The sequence below is a fragment of the Nannospalax galili genome, unplaced genomic scaffold, assembly GCF_000622305.1.
Source record: "Nannospalax galili isolate Female #2095 unplaced genomic scaffold, S.galili_v1.0 scaffold1157, whole genome shotgun sequence".
Lineage (NCBI taxonomy): Eukaryota > Metazoa > Chordata > Mammalia > Rodentia > Spalacidae > Nannospalax > Nannospalax galili.
Genome location: NW_008340118.1, coordinates 1,264,008 through 1,282,068, shown reverse-complemented (window position 1 = coordinate 1,282,068; position 18,061 = coordinate 1,264,008). Strand labels below are relative to the sequence as shown.

Below are 18,061 nucleotides of genomic sequence, written 5' to 3'. Positions count from 1 at the left end.
CTGTATGTTTCTTTAATAATGTCTGCTGTATTTGAGACTTTTCCTGCCTTTTATCTCTTTAATTGGTGGAGAAGATAAGCACGTCCATAACACCCAGACAGCGACCATCCTTGATCCCTAACTGGTAACAGAAGCAGAGACTGGGACTTTTTTCTCCTTGTCCTCTGCACCAACATACAGACACAGCTTCAAGTTAATACTTTTCTCCCATTTAAACTTCCAAGACAGTGGACTGGGGGGGGGGTAGCTCAGTGGACAGAGTGCTTGCCTAGCATCTATGAAGCCTTGAGTTCCATCTCTAGCACTGCATAAAACCATGGCCCATGCCTGTAATCTCAGCACTCTGGAGGAGGAGGCAGGAGCATCAGAAGCTCTAGGCCATCCTTGGCTACACAGCGAGTTCAAGGCTACCTTGGGTTACATGAGACGTTGCCTCAAAAATAATAAAATCTTCAAAGACTAATTTTTCTAGAAGCCTCTTAGCAGCCAAGGCCAAAAGAGAAAGGTGATATAATCACTGTTGGCTCAGCATTATTTGGACGAGTGTCTAAAAGGCCCCTCTCTCTTTAACATGCCTAAGCACAACTTCCCATCCCTGCATCATCCCTGTTTTCTCATTGTAACCACAGGATCCAGGGCAGAACCATGACACACAGCCTACCCAGGAAGACACCCTTTCTGTCTTCTGTACTTCCCGTGGACCCCACCGTGTCTGACACAACTCTTCCTCCTAGTGTGGTCACACTCTGAGCTGACAACCATCCTTGCTGTCTTAGATGTCTGCTTGGTCTTACCCTCCTGTGCCCATCTGTGGCTGACTGAGTGGTCTTTTAGGACACATCACATGTACACATCTCTCTAGCCCCTGTGTTCTCCAGGGACCAAAGACAGGCTCCTGCTTCTCTCTGCACCTGTGGCCCCGTGCGTGGTCCCCGCTCCAGGCTTGCTCACCTTGGGAAGCTTGACCAACTGCCTCCTGTTCAGCTCTGAACTCACCAAGACAGACTGGCCAGTGGCCTTGACCTCTGCTCTTGTCTGTGGCCAGGATGTTCCTCCCCACATCTGCCCAGGACTGTGCTTGGGCCCTGCTTGGTGAGTGCTCCAGGACTCTCCCACCTGCAGCTCTCCCTAACGCCCCACCAACCTCTTATGAACCTGCCTTTCTTCAGGACACTGCTGGATCTCTGAAATACAGCACCTGTTTGCTCCCTTGATTGTTGACTGCCCCGGGGGAGAGTAGTGCTTGAGACTGGGATCCTCTCTTGACCCTGTTAGATCACCAGAAACAATCCAGACATTGAAGATGCTCAGTGGAACTCAAAAGAGAAGGAACGATGTGGCTACCGAGGCATGCCCAGTTAAACAAAGACCTCCATCACCATGAAAAGACCTGATTTTTATTGTTACATGCAGTTGGAGCTAAGAAGTACCAGGTGTTTCCTAGAGACATACACGCTAAAAGCTGGTATCATGCAGTTAGTAGTATTTCCTCTGGGTTGAAGCTTTCTCTCTGGGAGGGAGGCTCCTAAGACCCTGGAAGCTCCTAATCTCAGAAAGGAAGCTTAGCACGTAATAGGACTCACAAGGTGTGTGTAGCCTTAGTGATGTAAGAACAGTAAACAATTGCTGGGAGACGGACTTTGGGCTGAGCCACCTGCAGATTGGGTAGGGAGCTCTGGGGATGCCCCTCAGCTTTCCTGAGTCCTTGCCTGTGCTGGGATGGACTTCACAGTGGTACAGCTGCCCTTCAGTAACCCTACTTCCATTAAGTGACCTCAGTCAGTCCTTGTTCACCCAGATAGACTTGGGTGGAGTCATGTCTTTGGTCTGTTCTCAGTGCCCTAGTGAGGTGAACAGACAGGAGTTCATGCGCCCCCAGGAAAAGCAGGACAAGAGATGGGCCCTTGATCTCTGGCTTGCAGAGCAGAAAGGGCTGTTCAGGAACTCCGTTTTTAAGGTTACAATAATCTCATTTTATAAAAAGGTTAAATCAGAGCATTTTTGTCAATCATTGGGTTAGTAGTAAACACCATCCGATATGGGTCTGGAGAGACGGCATAGCAGTGAAGAGCACTGGCTGCTCTTGCAGAGGACCAGGTTCAATTCCCAACACCCACATGACGGCTACCAACACTCTGTAACTCCAGGTCCAGGGGTGTACGTACACACATGCAGGCAATGCGCTTAAACACATAAAAAATGTTTTTTAAAAACTCATCAGATAAAAATAATGTAGATTATTTACACATTGAAAGATTCGTGTTCATTGGTGATCAAGGATGCCCTCCGCTGTCCATTAAATTACTAATTAGATTATTGCATTTATCAAGAAGGTGACTGCTCTAACTTCAGAAAGTAGGAAGAAGTCATTCAAAGTGCTTCAAAAACTGGGGCGAGACCACGTCTATAGTCCTAAGTCCCTTTCTAGCACTGTACGGTCCCCACATCCCTCCCAACCGTGGGCAATTGTCCTGACCACATTGCTCACAAGGTCCCCTCTCAGAATGATCGAGAATGCAGGGCAGGGCCAGCATGGGCCTGGGGAGGCCGGTGACCCTGTGGGTCTGTCATACCTGTGGCATTGCGGGAGCCCACAGCATCTTCTGCCACGTCATTGCTCATCTGCCCCCGGGAATCTGTCCGGCTTCGCAGAGCCAGCAGGGCTGGGCCTTTGCTCCCACCTTTGAACACGAACGGGAGGCAGCTGGCTGGAAGGAAGAAAAACACAGCATTAAAATACTATTAGAGACACTATCCTGTCTCCAAGCACGTCCTCCCTGTCTTACAGGGTGTGGAGGGTGTGAAGGGGCCATTTCTCTCTTCCACCTGGGTCCCCAGTGACACTGTTACACATGGTAGAGCTCAAGGTGAACCCAGGCAGGCCTCTACAGAATGTAGGTTTACACACTAACCCAGCCTGAAATGGTTCAGAGCTAGGAAGCCCAGAAAGATCCTTCTGGAAGAACATCCACCTGCAGCCTTCCAGTGATCCCTGGAAGTCAACTACTGAGGGGCTTTGCAAAGGGCACCTCACTGGGGATGTTTCTTAGGGAACTGCAGCTCAACTTTCCCATAGCACCCAGGCTGCAAGGAAGGGGGTCATGTCTCAGCAGGGCGGGTTGTGAGATAAGGGGAGAAGGATGTACAGGAACATGTGTGACACTGCTCAGCCCGCCTCTGAACGACAGTCCAGGTGCATACCATGCCCTCATCAGAAGTGTGTACTTGTGGTACAGTGATGCCTGATGTCACCTTGTCTACAATTAACCATGAAATGCCTGCAACCAACAGTGTGACATAGGAAAGTTTAGTCAGTTTCAGTACAGTCTGAGTCAGGAGTCCTTAGCAGCTTGACCCACATTAGACTTCAGAAACATTTAACCCTCAAAAGAAACATCAAAAGCCTGTCCTCTGCCTGCGGCCACCATACCTGACTCAGAGACACCCTGGAGTTTGCCAGGGTGCTTCTTGCACTGAAGGGGCCTGTCGGTCTGGGAAACACCCTGCAATGGGCCAGGCTGTATGATCGGCTGAAGGTACAGGCAGAAGGGAGTTCAAGACAGATGGAGAAGGAAAGAGCTGATGACAGAGGAGGTCATGGGAGGAAGCAGGATGAATGTTGGATTCAGTCCTCTGCATGGAGGTTGGAGGACTTCCAAGGTAGCATGTTAGGGTGACTACGAACAGGCGTTCATGGGTCTTCATCTCTTCTAGTTGGGTATACAACAGGAGACAAATGAAAAGCCACATGACAACTAGCTGTGGTCGCTGTGTCCCTGCATAGAGCGGATGTTTAATTGGCCCCGGGGAAGATCTTTGATAGATGATACATATTTTGTGCTGAAGTATGTTCCTTAGAATCGCAAGATATCTTAAGATATTCTGAGGTACAGTTGGAAGGTAGCATACAGTACTCGGGTAAACTTGGATGCACACCACACCCACGGCACTGTCATAAGGCACTGAGGAAAGTGTACAAGCACCACAAACCAACAACCTAGTGCCATGATTTACACTCTAATCCAGCCTTGGTGACTGCAGCCCTGGACAGCTCACACACATACACACACACACACACACACACACACACACACACACACACACACATACACACTTTAACTTTGAAACTAAACCTTAAGTCAGACAGTCCTGGTTCCCTATTTTACACCACCCCAGTCTGCCTAGAACCCACAGAACAGGGTACCATACATCTGCAGAATTGCCACACATTTATTTAATCTTTGGGAGAACTGCCTTTTTCTTTTCTATGATAACGCCACCTTTTTTTTTTTTTTTTTCGATCTTTTTAAGACAGGGTCTGTCTGTAGCCCCAGCTATCCTGAAACTCACTATGTAGACCAGGCTGGCCTTGAACTCACAGAGATCTGCCTGCCTCTGCCTCTGCCTCCCGAGTGCTGGGATTAAAGGCATGCACTACCACCTTTGAACCTTGCCCTCATCAGTGAAGGGTTATCATTTTTCCACTTCCTCCTAAGTTCATGATATTTTTGCTCTGTCGTTTTAATACTAAGCATTCTGATGAGCAGAATGGTGACTCAGTGTGGTTTTGACTGGCCTGCTCAGAGTGATTTGTGATGCATCTCTTTTGCCGACCTTGGCCATTTCTAACTCTCCCTCAGAGACATGTTAATTCAAATCCGGTGCCACTTTTAATCAGATGGAGTCTTTGTTGAATTATAGGAATTCTTTATAAAGCCTGGGTAACAATCCCTTATCAGATATATGATTTGTACGTATTTTTCCATGTTCTGTGGGTTGCCTTTTTATCCTGTTGGCGGCCTCTTTGGTATGTGAATGCATTCATGTTGATGAGCTCTGCCTTATCCACGTTTGTTCATTGTGTTTTGGCATCATATTCAAGAAATCATTGCCAAAGACAGGGTCATAAAGCTTTCCTCCTATTTCCTTCTAATAGCTTTATCATTTTTACTTCTATTTTTAGGTCTGGTTTATGTGGGACTGTTTCTTTTTTAATATTTTATTTATTATTTTTATTTTATGTGTACGCACGTATTGCCTGCATGTAGGTAAGTGTACCCGTGTTGTACAATGCCCGTACGACAGTTCCCCTGGAACTGGAGTTATGGACAGTTGTTAGCTGCTATGTGGGTGCTGGGATTCGAACCTGGGTCCTCTGCAAGAACAGCCAGTGTTCATAACTGCTGAGCCCTCTCTCCAGCTCCAGGACTGTTTCTTAAAGATTTGGAACACTATGAATTTGCATTTCATCTTTCTGTAGACCATGCTGATCTTCTCTATGTAGCTCTAATTTTAGGAAATATGATCCTGAAAAAAAAACCCTTAAAGAAAATGGACTATCATAAAAATGTGAAAATAACCTTAGGTTAAGACACACAATGCCCCCCCCCACCCCCAATCACGAGAAGAAACAAAACCAAAGAGGCTTCAGGACCTGACACACTGCACAGAAGGAACAACCCAGGTTCTAGGTGGGATGGTTAGCCCAGGAGAGCCAGTCTATCAGGCTGTGTGTGAAGGGCTCCCCTCCCGCCCGGACCCACCTCCTCCTCCTGTCCTCGGGATACCTCCTTCTGGCATACACTCAAGGCCAAGCCTTGTCCCTGACAACAAATACAAAGAAGTCTTTTCCTGGAGAAACTGAGACCAACCTAGCAGATGGCACTTCCTGCTCCATCACTTAGCAAGCTGGATCTTGGATGCCCTCGGCTCATCACCAGACTCCCCGGTGTGCACGCTGTGCCTCACACTGAAGTGGACAGGGTGGTGAAGGAGAAGTGACCAAGCAAAGAGCCCAGGACCAAAGACTGATGCCCAAATAATGCATAGGAAAAGGCCAGTTGGAGAAAGAGTACACAGGAAGTAAATAGTTCTTAAAACTGTAACACGCTCAGAGGAGGAAAAAAAGAGGCTTCATTTCTGATAAAGTTAGGCCATAAAAAGGGACAACTGGGGAAAATCAGGAGTTTTTGAAAGTTAATATGAATACTAAAAAAGTTTAAAATGAACAGGAAGTTCATTCGAAATTTGAAAACCATAACCCAGAAAATAAGGAAAAATACAAACCCAGCAAAAAGAGACAGGGCAGGAATGTGGGGTTAGTTCAGCACAGAAAAATAAATTAACTCACGGGGAAGAAACTATTAAAGACATAGAATAGGAAAACAGCCCCAAAAGGAAGCACAGGAGTGTCCGTGCCAGGCAGCACAGCACCTCCTGAGGCTGGTGAAGTCAGATTTCATTCCCAAGGCACACCATTCTATAATTCCTCATCAGCAGGGTTCTGGAGCACAGCCCACACCTTCAGGAAGGGGCTGAGGGAGAAGGGAGGCCGGCAGGCAATGCTCTGCTCCTGCAGGGCAATGCTGGATGGGGGCAGGAGGCCGATGGGAGTTCAGATGAAAGGCTTTCCACTCCAAATATTTATCTCCCCGGTCAGGATGCTTCTAGATGATACACACAGCCAAGACTGAGGAGAAGCCAGGAAAAAGCAAAAGTGCATCTACTCAGAGCAGCAAAGACATGTTCTCGGAGGGAGCGAGGGAGGAGACAGACAAGGGAGGGGAGTGCGTGCGAGATGAGGAGACGGGTGTGAAGGAGAAGACAGACGGGTGTGAGGGGGATACAGGCGGTCAGGGCACAGGTGTGTGCAGGTGTGACCTGGGCAAGCGGGGCAGAGTCGAGGGCTATCCATGAGACACTCTGGGTTAAAGAGAAGATGCTCTGAGGGAAAGCGCTTGGCTGGTGGAGGGCCTCAAACTGCGCTTGGGATCCATTTAGAAACTGCATCTTTGGAGCTGAGGAGATGGGATCACTGGGTAAAAGTGCTTCCCTCTCAAGCAAGCCGGAAGACCCGAGTTCAATCCATGGAACCCACATAGAAAGCTGGATGTGGTGGCCTGGGCACCTGTAACCTAGGATTCCTATGATCAGACGGAGGTGGAAGCAGGAGAAACAGCTAGATGCCCACAGGCCCACTAGCCTGAAGCACACAGCACGGCAGAAGCCAGAGAGAACTCGGCTCATCAAGACGGCAGGTAAGAACTGACTTTGGGAAGGCATCCATCCTCTTGGGCACATCATAGCGGCTGCTGTCTGCAATCTCGGAGGTCAAGAACCCAGTCAGAACCCAGAACCGTGTGGAGAGTGTTGAGGAGCTGAGAGAGTTTGCACCTCTCTGAAGTCCTTACTAACTCAAATCAAACAATTCAAAAACCTTGCACCCCTGGAGTTAAAACCGGACCCTGTGGGTGGGATGGGCCCTGGGCTTCCTAGACTCAACAGAGACCAGAGCTGGGGGAAGTGTTCCTGATTTAGTGAATTTATAAATTCTCCTGAACTTCAAGCTCTGAAAGTGCACTTCAAAAATACTTGATTTGCGTGTTTGGTAAGGAGTGATTTCGGCTCTGATCAATGACTACTTCTTAATTCATAAACTCTGTGTTACCTCTTTACTCCAAGCAAATTTAAGATCTGAATCAGGACTTAGAAGGCTCCAAGAAAGATGGAGGATCCAAACCTCTTAATGGCTCAGGGCAAATTTGCCATTTCCCATTTTGTGCCCACATTCCAAGTGCCATTCACAGACTGATGTTACAAGCGGCCTTAGATTCCATCAGAGCCCAAGGTGAATCAGGTGGTCAGGGAGCAGCTTCCGCCCAGGAAGAGTAAACCAAACAAGGGAGATGCTCAGTGACCTCCCTACAATGACTGCCCCGTCCGTACAAGAGAGGCCACTGTGCACAGCGGGCGCTTGGTTCCCATGTGGACTCACCACCAACACCAATACCCGCCTCATTAAATCATTGACTGTGATGTTTTCAATGGCACGAAGTGAACAGTCTATTAAAAAAGAAGACACCTATGTGCACGTCAACACACAAATGTGTGCGTACATGTAAGCACACACACACAGACACACCACACATACAAGCACTCACAAAAAGATGCTAATATAGAAACTAAGACTGACCAAATTCCTAAAGCTGCCAAGAGCTGCCTCTGAGAACCATGTGTTATGACGTGCCCTGTCTGAAACAGCACACTTGAGGGTATTGAACCATTTTCCCATCTTAGTCCCAGGAACCCTAAAAGGGCACCTAACTATCAAATTTGTGTATTTAACCAAAGATGTTGTTTTCAAATATTTTCAAGTAGTACAGAGTTACATGTGATCTTTTCAGGCATTTCCACCCAAATAATCCCACGTTAATATTAAATAAACTACAGAAATCTGTTTCCATAGTATGTCCAGTGGCATGATCCAACACAAATACGGCAGATCCCTTTGCGGTGTGCACATTACAGAAAATAGCAGGCAGTCCCTTTTGGCCTAACTACACGCCATGCTTATAGCCGTCATTCATGATTTAGGAGGTTAGATTTAACTATTACTTGTGCTAGAACTATACCAGGTTAGACCAGACACTCGTGAAACCTGGTCTGAGAATACTGAGGCATCAGAGTGAACAGTATTCTTTACCTTTTTCAGGCAAAATAACCAAAGGGCCTACTGATATATAAATCTTTGCATAATCTGGGATCCAAAAACGTCTATTTTGCACCCAGAAGCTTAACTTTCACTACTTTGTTTGAATTCAACATTAAAAAAAAAACAGTCTCACCCCATTGAAACCAGTAAAAATGTGACACAAAGTATCCCTGGCTTCAGAGAGAGACCTGCACCTCTGGTCTTTTATAACCCAGATACACAGTTACTTACTTCAAGTGGTGATGGCCACACAGCCACATGGACCATGGAGGGCCCGAGCAGGCAGAGCTAGAGTGACATTCAGACCCTGATGCTTGCTTGTGACAATGTCCAAAAAGTGGTCATTCTCCTTTGGCGGGTCAACAGGCTGGGAGAGCCCTTCCCACTAAGTGCATGCAGATCTCCAAGCCTTTTGTTTACAGCATCACATAAGAGGTTTCACTGTCCCTCACCTGCACCTCTTGAAGGTTCACAAGCTCACCCAGGGGAAGGACTTGGATGGAGCACACAGCAGCAAGTTGTAACTGGGATTCCCGCTCCTGTCTGTCATCTCCAGGGGCGCATGCTGGGCTATGTGAGTTCTCAAAATAGAGCTTTAGCGGCTAACAATTCCACACTTACAGTCTATGCTCTAGGAATAGCAGGGAGATGAATAAAGCCCGCCTTTTCCAGAGAAGACATGGATGTTAAGTGCCCTTTGGAGCTTTGTTTATGACACATGGTCTGCCTCTGATGTGCTGTGGCCAGCTGGTTACCTGAACGACTTGTAAGCCAATGTTGAAGACATGGGAGCAAAGTATAAATAAATATTTGATTATTTCTCTGTTGTTCCTTGGATGTAAGTTTATGAATTTTATTCAGATAATAAAATCCCCCTCTGAGAGGGAAAAAAATGGAAAAGTATTCTACAGAAAAGACAGAGTGGGAAGCTACCTAAGCTATTCCAGGGTCAGGGGTAGTTAGCGTCAGCAGGACACTCTGTGAGCTTAAATGTGTAGCATGTGATCTACCCCAGTTCTGTTAAGAGAACATGTGAGGAAAGTGCTCTGTAGGATTACTTTCCACCCCGCTCTTAGATGGGTCTCTAATTAGCCTGTCTCAGGCTGGGCACCTTTTCTATGTACCTACTACATGTAATCAGAGAGTTTATTTAAGTTCACGGAATTACAGACATTAGAGTTGGAAAACACAATAGAAATTATCTAGTCTAATCTCATGGCTCATATTTTTCATCTATAAGAGATGATAAAAATCTCTTCTACTAAGCAGAGAGTTCTCAGAAAAAGAAATACAAATGACTAAGAAATATTTTAAAAAATATTCCACCATCCTTAGCCATCAGGGAAATGGAGATTAAAAGCTACTTTGAGATTTTATCTTTCCCCAAATCAGAGTGGCCAAGATGAAGCAAACAAAAGACAGCAAATGCTGGTGAGGATGTGGGGAGCTGCATGCACGGTTGGTGGGAGGGCAAACTGGTGCAGCCAGTGTGGAAATCAGTGTGGCGGTTCCTCAGAAAACTAGAAATAGATCCACCATATGATCCACTGTACCACTCCTGGGCATGCACCCAGAGGACCTGCTTCCTACAGTGGAGATGCATGTTCATCAGAGTGTGAGGCTTTATTCACACAGCTGCTCTGTTCACAGTACTCGGGACACAGAACAACCGTGATGACCATACTTCCTGTTGCTGTGATCAAACACCAAGACCGAGACATATTACAAAAGGAAGAGTTTACTTGGCTTGTGATTCCAAAGGGGTAAGAGTCCATCATGGCAGGGGGTCGGGGGAGTCCGGCGGCAGAGGTGGCCGGAGCAGACAGCTGGGTACTCACATCTTCAAGCAGCCACGGGAAGCAGGGGAAGACTGGAAATCTGGCAAGACTTAGAAACTCTGAAAGCCCCCCCCCCCAGCAAGGCTGAACCTCGTAAAACATCCCCAAACAGTGCCTCTGACTGGAGGCAAAATGTCCAAACACTTGGAGCCTATGGGGGACACTCATTCAAACCATCACATTCCACTCCCTGGACCCATAGACTCATAACCATATAAAATGCAAAATGCATTTAGTCCAACTTCAAAAGTCTCCATAGTCTTTACCAGTCTCAATACTATTCAAATGTCCAGAGTCCAAAGTCTCTTCTGAGTCTCAAGGCACATGGAAACTTACTGTTTTATAAACTTTATGTGTATGTGTGTTAATATAAAAAGAGTTTAACGAGTTATTCCACACAGAGGATTATGCTCATCCCCGAAGGCCATAGATTGCCAAATAAAAACCCAGGTGTGGGAGATCTCCCTGGAGCTGTTGGTCAGAGGTGTCCTGAAGAGCCCCAAGCAACACAGGCTATTCCCTTTGTTCTCGGGTGCCCAGAGCTTGATCATAAGGTCCTATTGCTAAAGACATCATACACATTGGTCACAGGACACAGAGAGATCAAATTGGTACTGACCAGGAAGCCTCCTCCCTGTTGGCTTGCTCTCATGGTACTAGAAGGCTGCTGGGGGTGGGGGGAGTCATGAACAGTTTCACCCAGCTGTGAAACCTGTGTACTGCAGTGTTGACCAGCATGGAACAGTTTCACCCAGATTGAAACCTGTGTATTGCAGTGTTGACCAGCATGGGTGTAGTAGTGCAGGAATGTTGTGGGGTTAACCAAATGCTTTCTGACTAGAGCTAGGACCCATTTCACAGGAGGAAACACATGCCTGGTACTGTAAATCTGGCCCAAAATCCGTAGATGGGGTGCTCATAGGCCCCAGGGGTGAGCCCACTACCATTATTTTGCTAAACAGGCATCATATCAAGCCTTCTAGATTCATATATCTCTACCCTTAGATTAGTGTAGCCCTCAGACCTCATCAGAGAAGTTTCTTTGTTTTGTGGATGGTGGTTAAGGAATAAATTCACAAATGGTTAATGTTCAAAGAATAAATGTCAGGCAGAGTACCTAGCCACAATGGGACTTTATGTGACACCCCCACCCCCGAAGGCTCAGGGGACATCACAGAAGAAGTAGTGGAAAGATCATAAGAGACAGAGGTCAGGGAGGACTGGAGGGAAGCAGTGTCTTCTGGACCAGAAAGGATTGCTATACTCATGAAGTCACAGCAGCTGTGGTTGTCTACACAAGACCTGCACAAGGTCAAGTCAGTCAATATCCTAGCATAGAGGGGGAAGGAGTTCACAAGCTCCCACTCCTAACAGAGGAGCTATGGACAATTGTAAGTTGCCACATAGGTGCTGGGAATTGAACTCTGGTCCTTTGCAATGTCGCAAGTGCTCTTAACCACGGAGCCATCTCTCCAGCCCTATATTTATTCTCTGTCTTTAACCAGCAGAGTTCCTGATTTGTCATCTCCAACTCCATGCTGACCTCTGCAGAGGTGACAAGGGAAGGAACTGACTTGAACGGCTTGGCTTGGAGACCCCTGAAGCACAGCAGAGAGTCCACCCAGCTCAGTCCTTCCGAGACCTAGAGAACGTGGTCTGGGGGTAAAGCTCAGCACCAACACGCATGAGATCTAGTGTGCTGCTGGGTGCAGGCTAGGCAGAAAGGAAATGTCAGGGGCTGCATGTCTTGGAGCACCGGGGCCTTGAAAGAATGAGTCCAACCCCCAGCCACCACAGCCTTCATTCCCTGCGACATCCCAGCTCTTGGACGAAAAGAGAGGAGAATGGAGGGGCTTCAGGAGTTCTCTGTTCTTTATAGCAAGAGAATAGATGCAGACAGAAACTTGACTTGATAGACCTTAACATATATGACAGAATGCATGAAATTCATGGGAGGTATGGGGGGTGCAGACGGGGAGAGAGTCTACATATGATTAAGATTCAATGTACGAAGTGCATAAAATTTCAATTAAATATATAGCAATTTAAAATAAAAGAGTAAGTGCATTAAGAAACATTTTATAGAAGATGAGAAACACTAGTTTGTGGGGAAATTGTACTGAAGAAACATTTTTTAGAAGATGTTTTCTGGGGAAAAATTATCGATAGATAGATGGTGCATAGTTTGGATCTTAATGTCCACTGGGGGCTCATGTGCTAAAGGCTTGGTCCCTAGCCCATGGTGCTAGTGGGAAGCTATGGGACCTTCTGGAGGTGGAACTTTATGGAGGTCTCCAAGGCTTCAGGAAGTGGAACCCTGGGGGGTGATTGGGCCTTAGAGCCTCCCTCTTCCCTCTTCTTTTGGCTTCCTGGGTACAAGGTCAGTGGCTTTGCTCCACTGTGAGATTTTGTCATGAACTTTCCATAGGCTCAAAGCAATGGAAGCCAACTGACCATGGATAGAGTAAGTCCAACAGATCCTTTTCTTTCTCTAATTTGATTACCTGACATATTTGTTATGGTAACAGAAAGCTGTCTAACACATGGAGAGACTCAGACTTTAGTATTAGTAACAGTAGAGCGGGTTTTACGCATAAAAATGAATGATCATTCATTTGATAGACTTTCAGGTGGCATCCGCAAAACCACAGTGGGATGAGCCTTGGTGTTGGGTGTGGGGGTCGGGGAGGAGCTTCATGATGCTGGCAGCTTTCTTGTTCTCATTTGCTAATCAACCCCACATCATGTAGACACTGGGCCTGTTGTCATTGCTGGCCCCTGTGATAGGGCAGGAGGATTGCCCACGGTTAGAAACCACAGCAGTAAGGACCAGCCTCTCACACAGACTAGACCTCCTGACATTGAGGGAGCTCAGGACAAGAAGACAGTCTCAGTGGCTCCCTCTGCACTGGATATACAGTTTTGGGTGCCCAGGGAAACAAGCTCTGGTTTCCCTTGGGGAGAAGGTCTCTGTACTTGAGACCACATTGGAGAAGCCCAAATGTGCTCTAGACACAGCAGACAGCATCCTGCATCCTGCACAGGGTGGCTGGGCAAGTTGGCTAGACTAAGAGTGCAGACCCGGAGGTGTCAAGCACAGGGTTCAGGGGTTTAGAAAAGAGACACAGTCAGGTGCTAGGTATGCCTCTTGCTTCTTTTTGAGAAGTGCTCAGTTCTACTAAAAGAAAGCTGACCCCCAAATGGCACAGAGTCTCTGAGAGGTCCAGTGAGTGCATGGCTCCATTGTCACTTCCCCGGCTGACACCACTGTGGCCCAGCAAGAATTCATGATGTCACCATCCAAGGAGACTGGCCAGGAGAGCTGCAGTTATTTTAAAAATGAATAAATCATGTGCCTTGTTGGCCAATCACTTGATTCACTGCAAGAAAAAACTAGTAAGTTGGTTTCTTTACTGAAATGCTGGGGAAACGTGAACGCTTTTATTTCATCCTGGCTCATCTTAGACCACTGAAAGAAACTGACATTGAAGCCATTGTCTAAGTTTATGAGGTTGAGATGAAGGGGAAAGAGATAGAAGAGAATTAAAAGTCCTCTTTGTCACAGGGACCACTGACCTGGGTAACTTGAGTAGAAAACTAGCACTGGGGGCAGTGGGAGGGGGATCCTACAGTCTAAGAGCCCTCACTCCAATGTCCACGTCACACCCTGTCCACACGAGTGGTAGCCATGACAGGGGCAGCAGTGGAAACTGGATTTGTGCAGGGAACTGAAGTGCCCAGCTTCTGGGGGTTAGGGAGGCAGTAAGGGCTACTGCTTTCCTCAGCTTCCTTTCCCCGTGGGTAAGAGGGAACCCCACGGACGCCCTGCGCTGCCCTGCGTGTGCACCTTCCTAGCAGTGCGGTGTAAAACAAGCTCAGGCAGACCTTCGCATGGGGTGCCCCGAGGACTCAGTGCTCATCACGAACTCTCCACCCTCCCCTCTTCACAGGTGTCCGCTGCTCGGGGACTGGCCTGGCTTCCCTGAGAAACTTGCCAGAAAGAACCACATTTTGACAAATAGGAGTTTAAAGAGAAAGACTTGGTTTTTAACCTGCCAGTTATCATGATGCAAGAACTGCCTTGTGAGAAAGGGAAATAATCATGACTGCAGGACCTTTAAAGAGTGGGATATTGGATGATGACAGTTTCAGTCAAATATGCATTTTGTAGGTTAGAGACATGAAACCTGGTCCAGGAAACAGGGCAATGGCCTGAGGGAGACATCCTCTAGTAAAGCTGAAACCGCCCTCAATGTCAAACTGGGCAGGTCTAGGGTAAGGAAAGCCTCTTTAAACCCTCTGGTTTTGAAACTCCATTTTACTGGCCAGTTTATATTATACAAAAATTAGTCATGCACTGAAAAGAGGGAGAATTGCCATTTGGAATTAAATAATTAAAGAACAGGTTAGGGCTGAAACAATCCTTTAGCTATTTCCTGTGAAATTGACTCTTTTTTTCAGTGAAATTGAATATTAACCTTTTTCAGATGGAAAAATTCCCCCAAAACATAGGAAAGTTTTTTCACATTATTTTATCCTTTATCTTGCATATATAAAGAAACAAAAAAAAATGAGTAAATTACTTGAAGTAACCCCAGGGAGAGTTAGAAATCGATTTTTCACAGTGTTGCCTTGGATACACAGACACTACAGTCTCTTACCACTGGGAGGCAGCAGTGAAAACGCACCCAATTTGATCACTGGGTGACCAATGTGGGTCCAAAGCTCTGTGCAGCACTGTATGGAAATCAGTCATAACCCTTTTAAACTTGGATACTTTTATTTTTAACTTTTTAAAATTTTTATGTGTATGAATGTTTTGCCTGCATGTAAGTGCACCTGCATCATGCCACGCCCAAAGAGTCCAGAAGACAGCATTGGATTCCCTGGAACTAGAGTTAACGATGGTTGTGAGCCACCATGTGGGTGCTGAGAACTGAACTCAGGTCCTCTGCAAGAGCAGCCAGAGCTCTTAACCGCTGAGCATCTCTCCAGCCCTGACTTGGATATTCTTTACCCATCTTCCTGGTGAAGCCCAATGCTGTGAATGATGGAGTAAGGATGGAGGGCCCGTGGACATAGTTATCAAATAACTGCAGCAACTGAAGGCTTCTAGGCAGAAAAGACAAAGACCCAGGTTATTTTAAAGACCAGGCTGACTGCAGGCGTCCAGATAACATGACATCAATAAGGAAAAACGTGAGGCAAACGTGGCTTATGATGTGCTGCTGAGGGCGACAGAGATGATGCAGAAGGGGAAGGTCTGGGACAGCTTCTGGGAGAAGCAGGCAGCTGCACAGAGACTTGAGGAAATGTGGATGTGGTTTTGATATGGTGAGCCATAAAAGCTTGATGTGTTGGAGGCTTGGTCCCCGCTGGTGGTATATTTGAGAGGTGACTGGGTCATGAAGTAACTAACCTGATGAATGGATTAATCAAATACTGAGACCACAGCTGAATGGGCTACTAGGAGGTGAGTCTGGCTGGAGGAAGTAGATGCCCCCCATCACCCATTCCTTGCTGAAGGAACTGTAGATGAACACCTTTGAAGCCATGAGCCAAAAATTCTCATGTTTGAAGAAAGTTGATTATTTGTGTTGGACCAAATTCCTAGCTACCCTGAGCTGCACACAGTCTGTGGATTGCAGGCTGGACACACCTGGACCAGTACAAAGGCCCCAAGGCAGGAGGTTTGCCTGAGTGTTGGGAAGAGCAAAGCCCAGTGGGTTGGAACAGATGAGCCAGAGGAAAGAATGCCTCCCTGGTGCTGTGATTGCCACTGGAGGAAGCCCCTCCACGGTGTGCTAATGGACTGACCTCACTAAGGCCTGCTTTAAAACGGTGATAGTGCATCTACAGGACTTGCCACTTTGGAATCAGAACTTGAGTGTGTCTTGGAGATGTTTCTCTAAGTGCCCTCCAAGCTATACGGATCCAGAAAACACGTCAGAACAGTTAGTATTCAACCTCCTAAGCTGAAGGCCCCCTGTCAACTCTCTGCTGTTTTCACCAGGGGCGGGAGGGGAGCTGCTGGACCTGGCCTAAAACTGCGTCAAGGGTTGCAGGATCTGAGACATTAGCTCACTTGGCATGGGCTGAGTACCAGGGGAGCAGTTGGTCCCATTACTACTATTTCTGTTTTAAGTTGGGCTAGCAGAAATCTCCATATTTTCTATGTGTCACCTGCTAGGCATAGTCAAGACAGGGAGCAACCACATGAGACCGTGTCTCAGCCTCTGGGGAGAAACCACCACCAAGGACACCTCCACCGTGTTCTCCCCTCTCTGTGAGACACAAAGAGAACGACTCTGGATTTGTTTCTGGCAGGGAATGTTCGTGTTCTTTTATTAGGTAATTATCACGCCACCGAACCCTGCCATGAAATAAGTGGCCTTCAGTGGGAACAAACCAATTCATTCTGGTTTTTGTTTCAACTGTCAGGAGACTGGGGGGTGGGGAGGGAGCCATTCTGCTCCACCCCAGTCTGCTCCACTTTGGAAACAGTTCCTAGCTCTTCGTTCCAGACTTAGGGGATTTTCTAGTTTTTGGCTCACTCTGCAAGATAACAGCAATCTTTCATAGGCTTTCTGACTCCTCAAAAGGCGCTGCGCCTTTCGAGGTAAGACAGGCCCTGAGGCAGGTGTCTGGGTCTGAAGACTAGAACCCCCTTCCAGAATCATGAGTGGATGTCTCATGGATATGCCCTTCCCCCACCCCAGGAGTCTAAGCAATGTGACTGCACCTGGTCCCATCCAGGTGACATGACACAAACCAGTCTGGGGAGACTTACCCTTATGCCAAGGCCAGACAATCACATCATTCCAGGCATTCTGTGGGGTTTTTTGTACTAGAAGTGGTTCCCAGGGCCTTTGCTTATGCTAAGCAAGTGCTATAACCCAGGTTGTCTGACCCCCTAGCCCAGGGATTCCAGTCAGGGCCAGTTCCGCTGTGTGCTGAGGTTCTAATCTTAAACCTCTGCAGGTTTCCAAAAGACAAAAATTAGGTGGGGCTGGAAAAACAGATGGTGAATCTATTGAATCCCAGCCTCCAATCTAAGATTCATCTGGAGCCGCAGTGGCTGCGAATCTCCACCTGCCCATCAGCCCTGGCTCCGGTTCCTAGTCTGGCTCACTGAGCAGAACTTCCCCGGCATCAGCCTCATCTGTGTGCAGCTGGCCCTTCCTGAGCCAAGACCTTCTTCCCCTTCAAGGCCCCTGGACTGCTGCCTGGCTGCGGGACCCTGGCTCACCGGTAATGTTCGCGGGCATGCCGGTTGCCCGTCATGGACACCCAACCATGTTAATCGGTATTGTGGCTATGTGAGCTTTCAGCATCTTCCAAGCCTCAAGGCTCCCAGGAAGCCCTGCGCTCACCTTGCCGAAAGCCCCAGGAGCCAAGTCCCACCAGAACCTGACATACACACCATAATCGGACAAGAGCTGGTGAACTGTCTTCCCGGAAGAGTATCTGAGCAGGGACATTTCTCCCCTACATGTCACCGTGGACTAGGAACAGCTTCCTCGTGCTGAGAAGGGAGCGTCCCTGCTGCACACGTGACCTGTTCCTGGCACAGTCTGCTCCTCCATGGTCAGTGTTATGGCAGCCGCTCTGCTCGGCTCCTTTTTCCACAGCAGTACCGACTCTTACTAACCAGCTACCCAGCCCAGTGTGCAAAGGTGTTGTGAGGATAAATGGCTGTGTCTATAAAGCGCTTGGAGTTCTCTTAAGAAGC

General features: G+C 47.5%; 1 protein-coding gene across 2 annotated transcripts in view; it reads right to left on the bottom strand.

Moving 5' to 3' along the window:
- Nucleotides 1-18,061, bottom strand: part of Pde10a (phosphodiesterase 10A) — a 517,525-nt gene that overhangs the window by 274,916 nt on the left and 224,548 nt on the right. For both annotated transcript variants that reach the window (XM_029564535.1, XM_008835118.3), the window contains exon 2: nucleotides 2,574-2,708. In XM_029564535.1, the coding sequence (XP_029420395.1) occupies nucleotides 2,574-2,622 (49 nt within the window). In that variant the 5' untranslated portion in view covers nucleotides 2,623-2,708. The remainder of the gene's footprint in view (nucleotides 1-2,573; nucleotides 2,709-18,061) is intronic.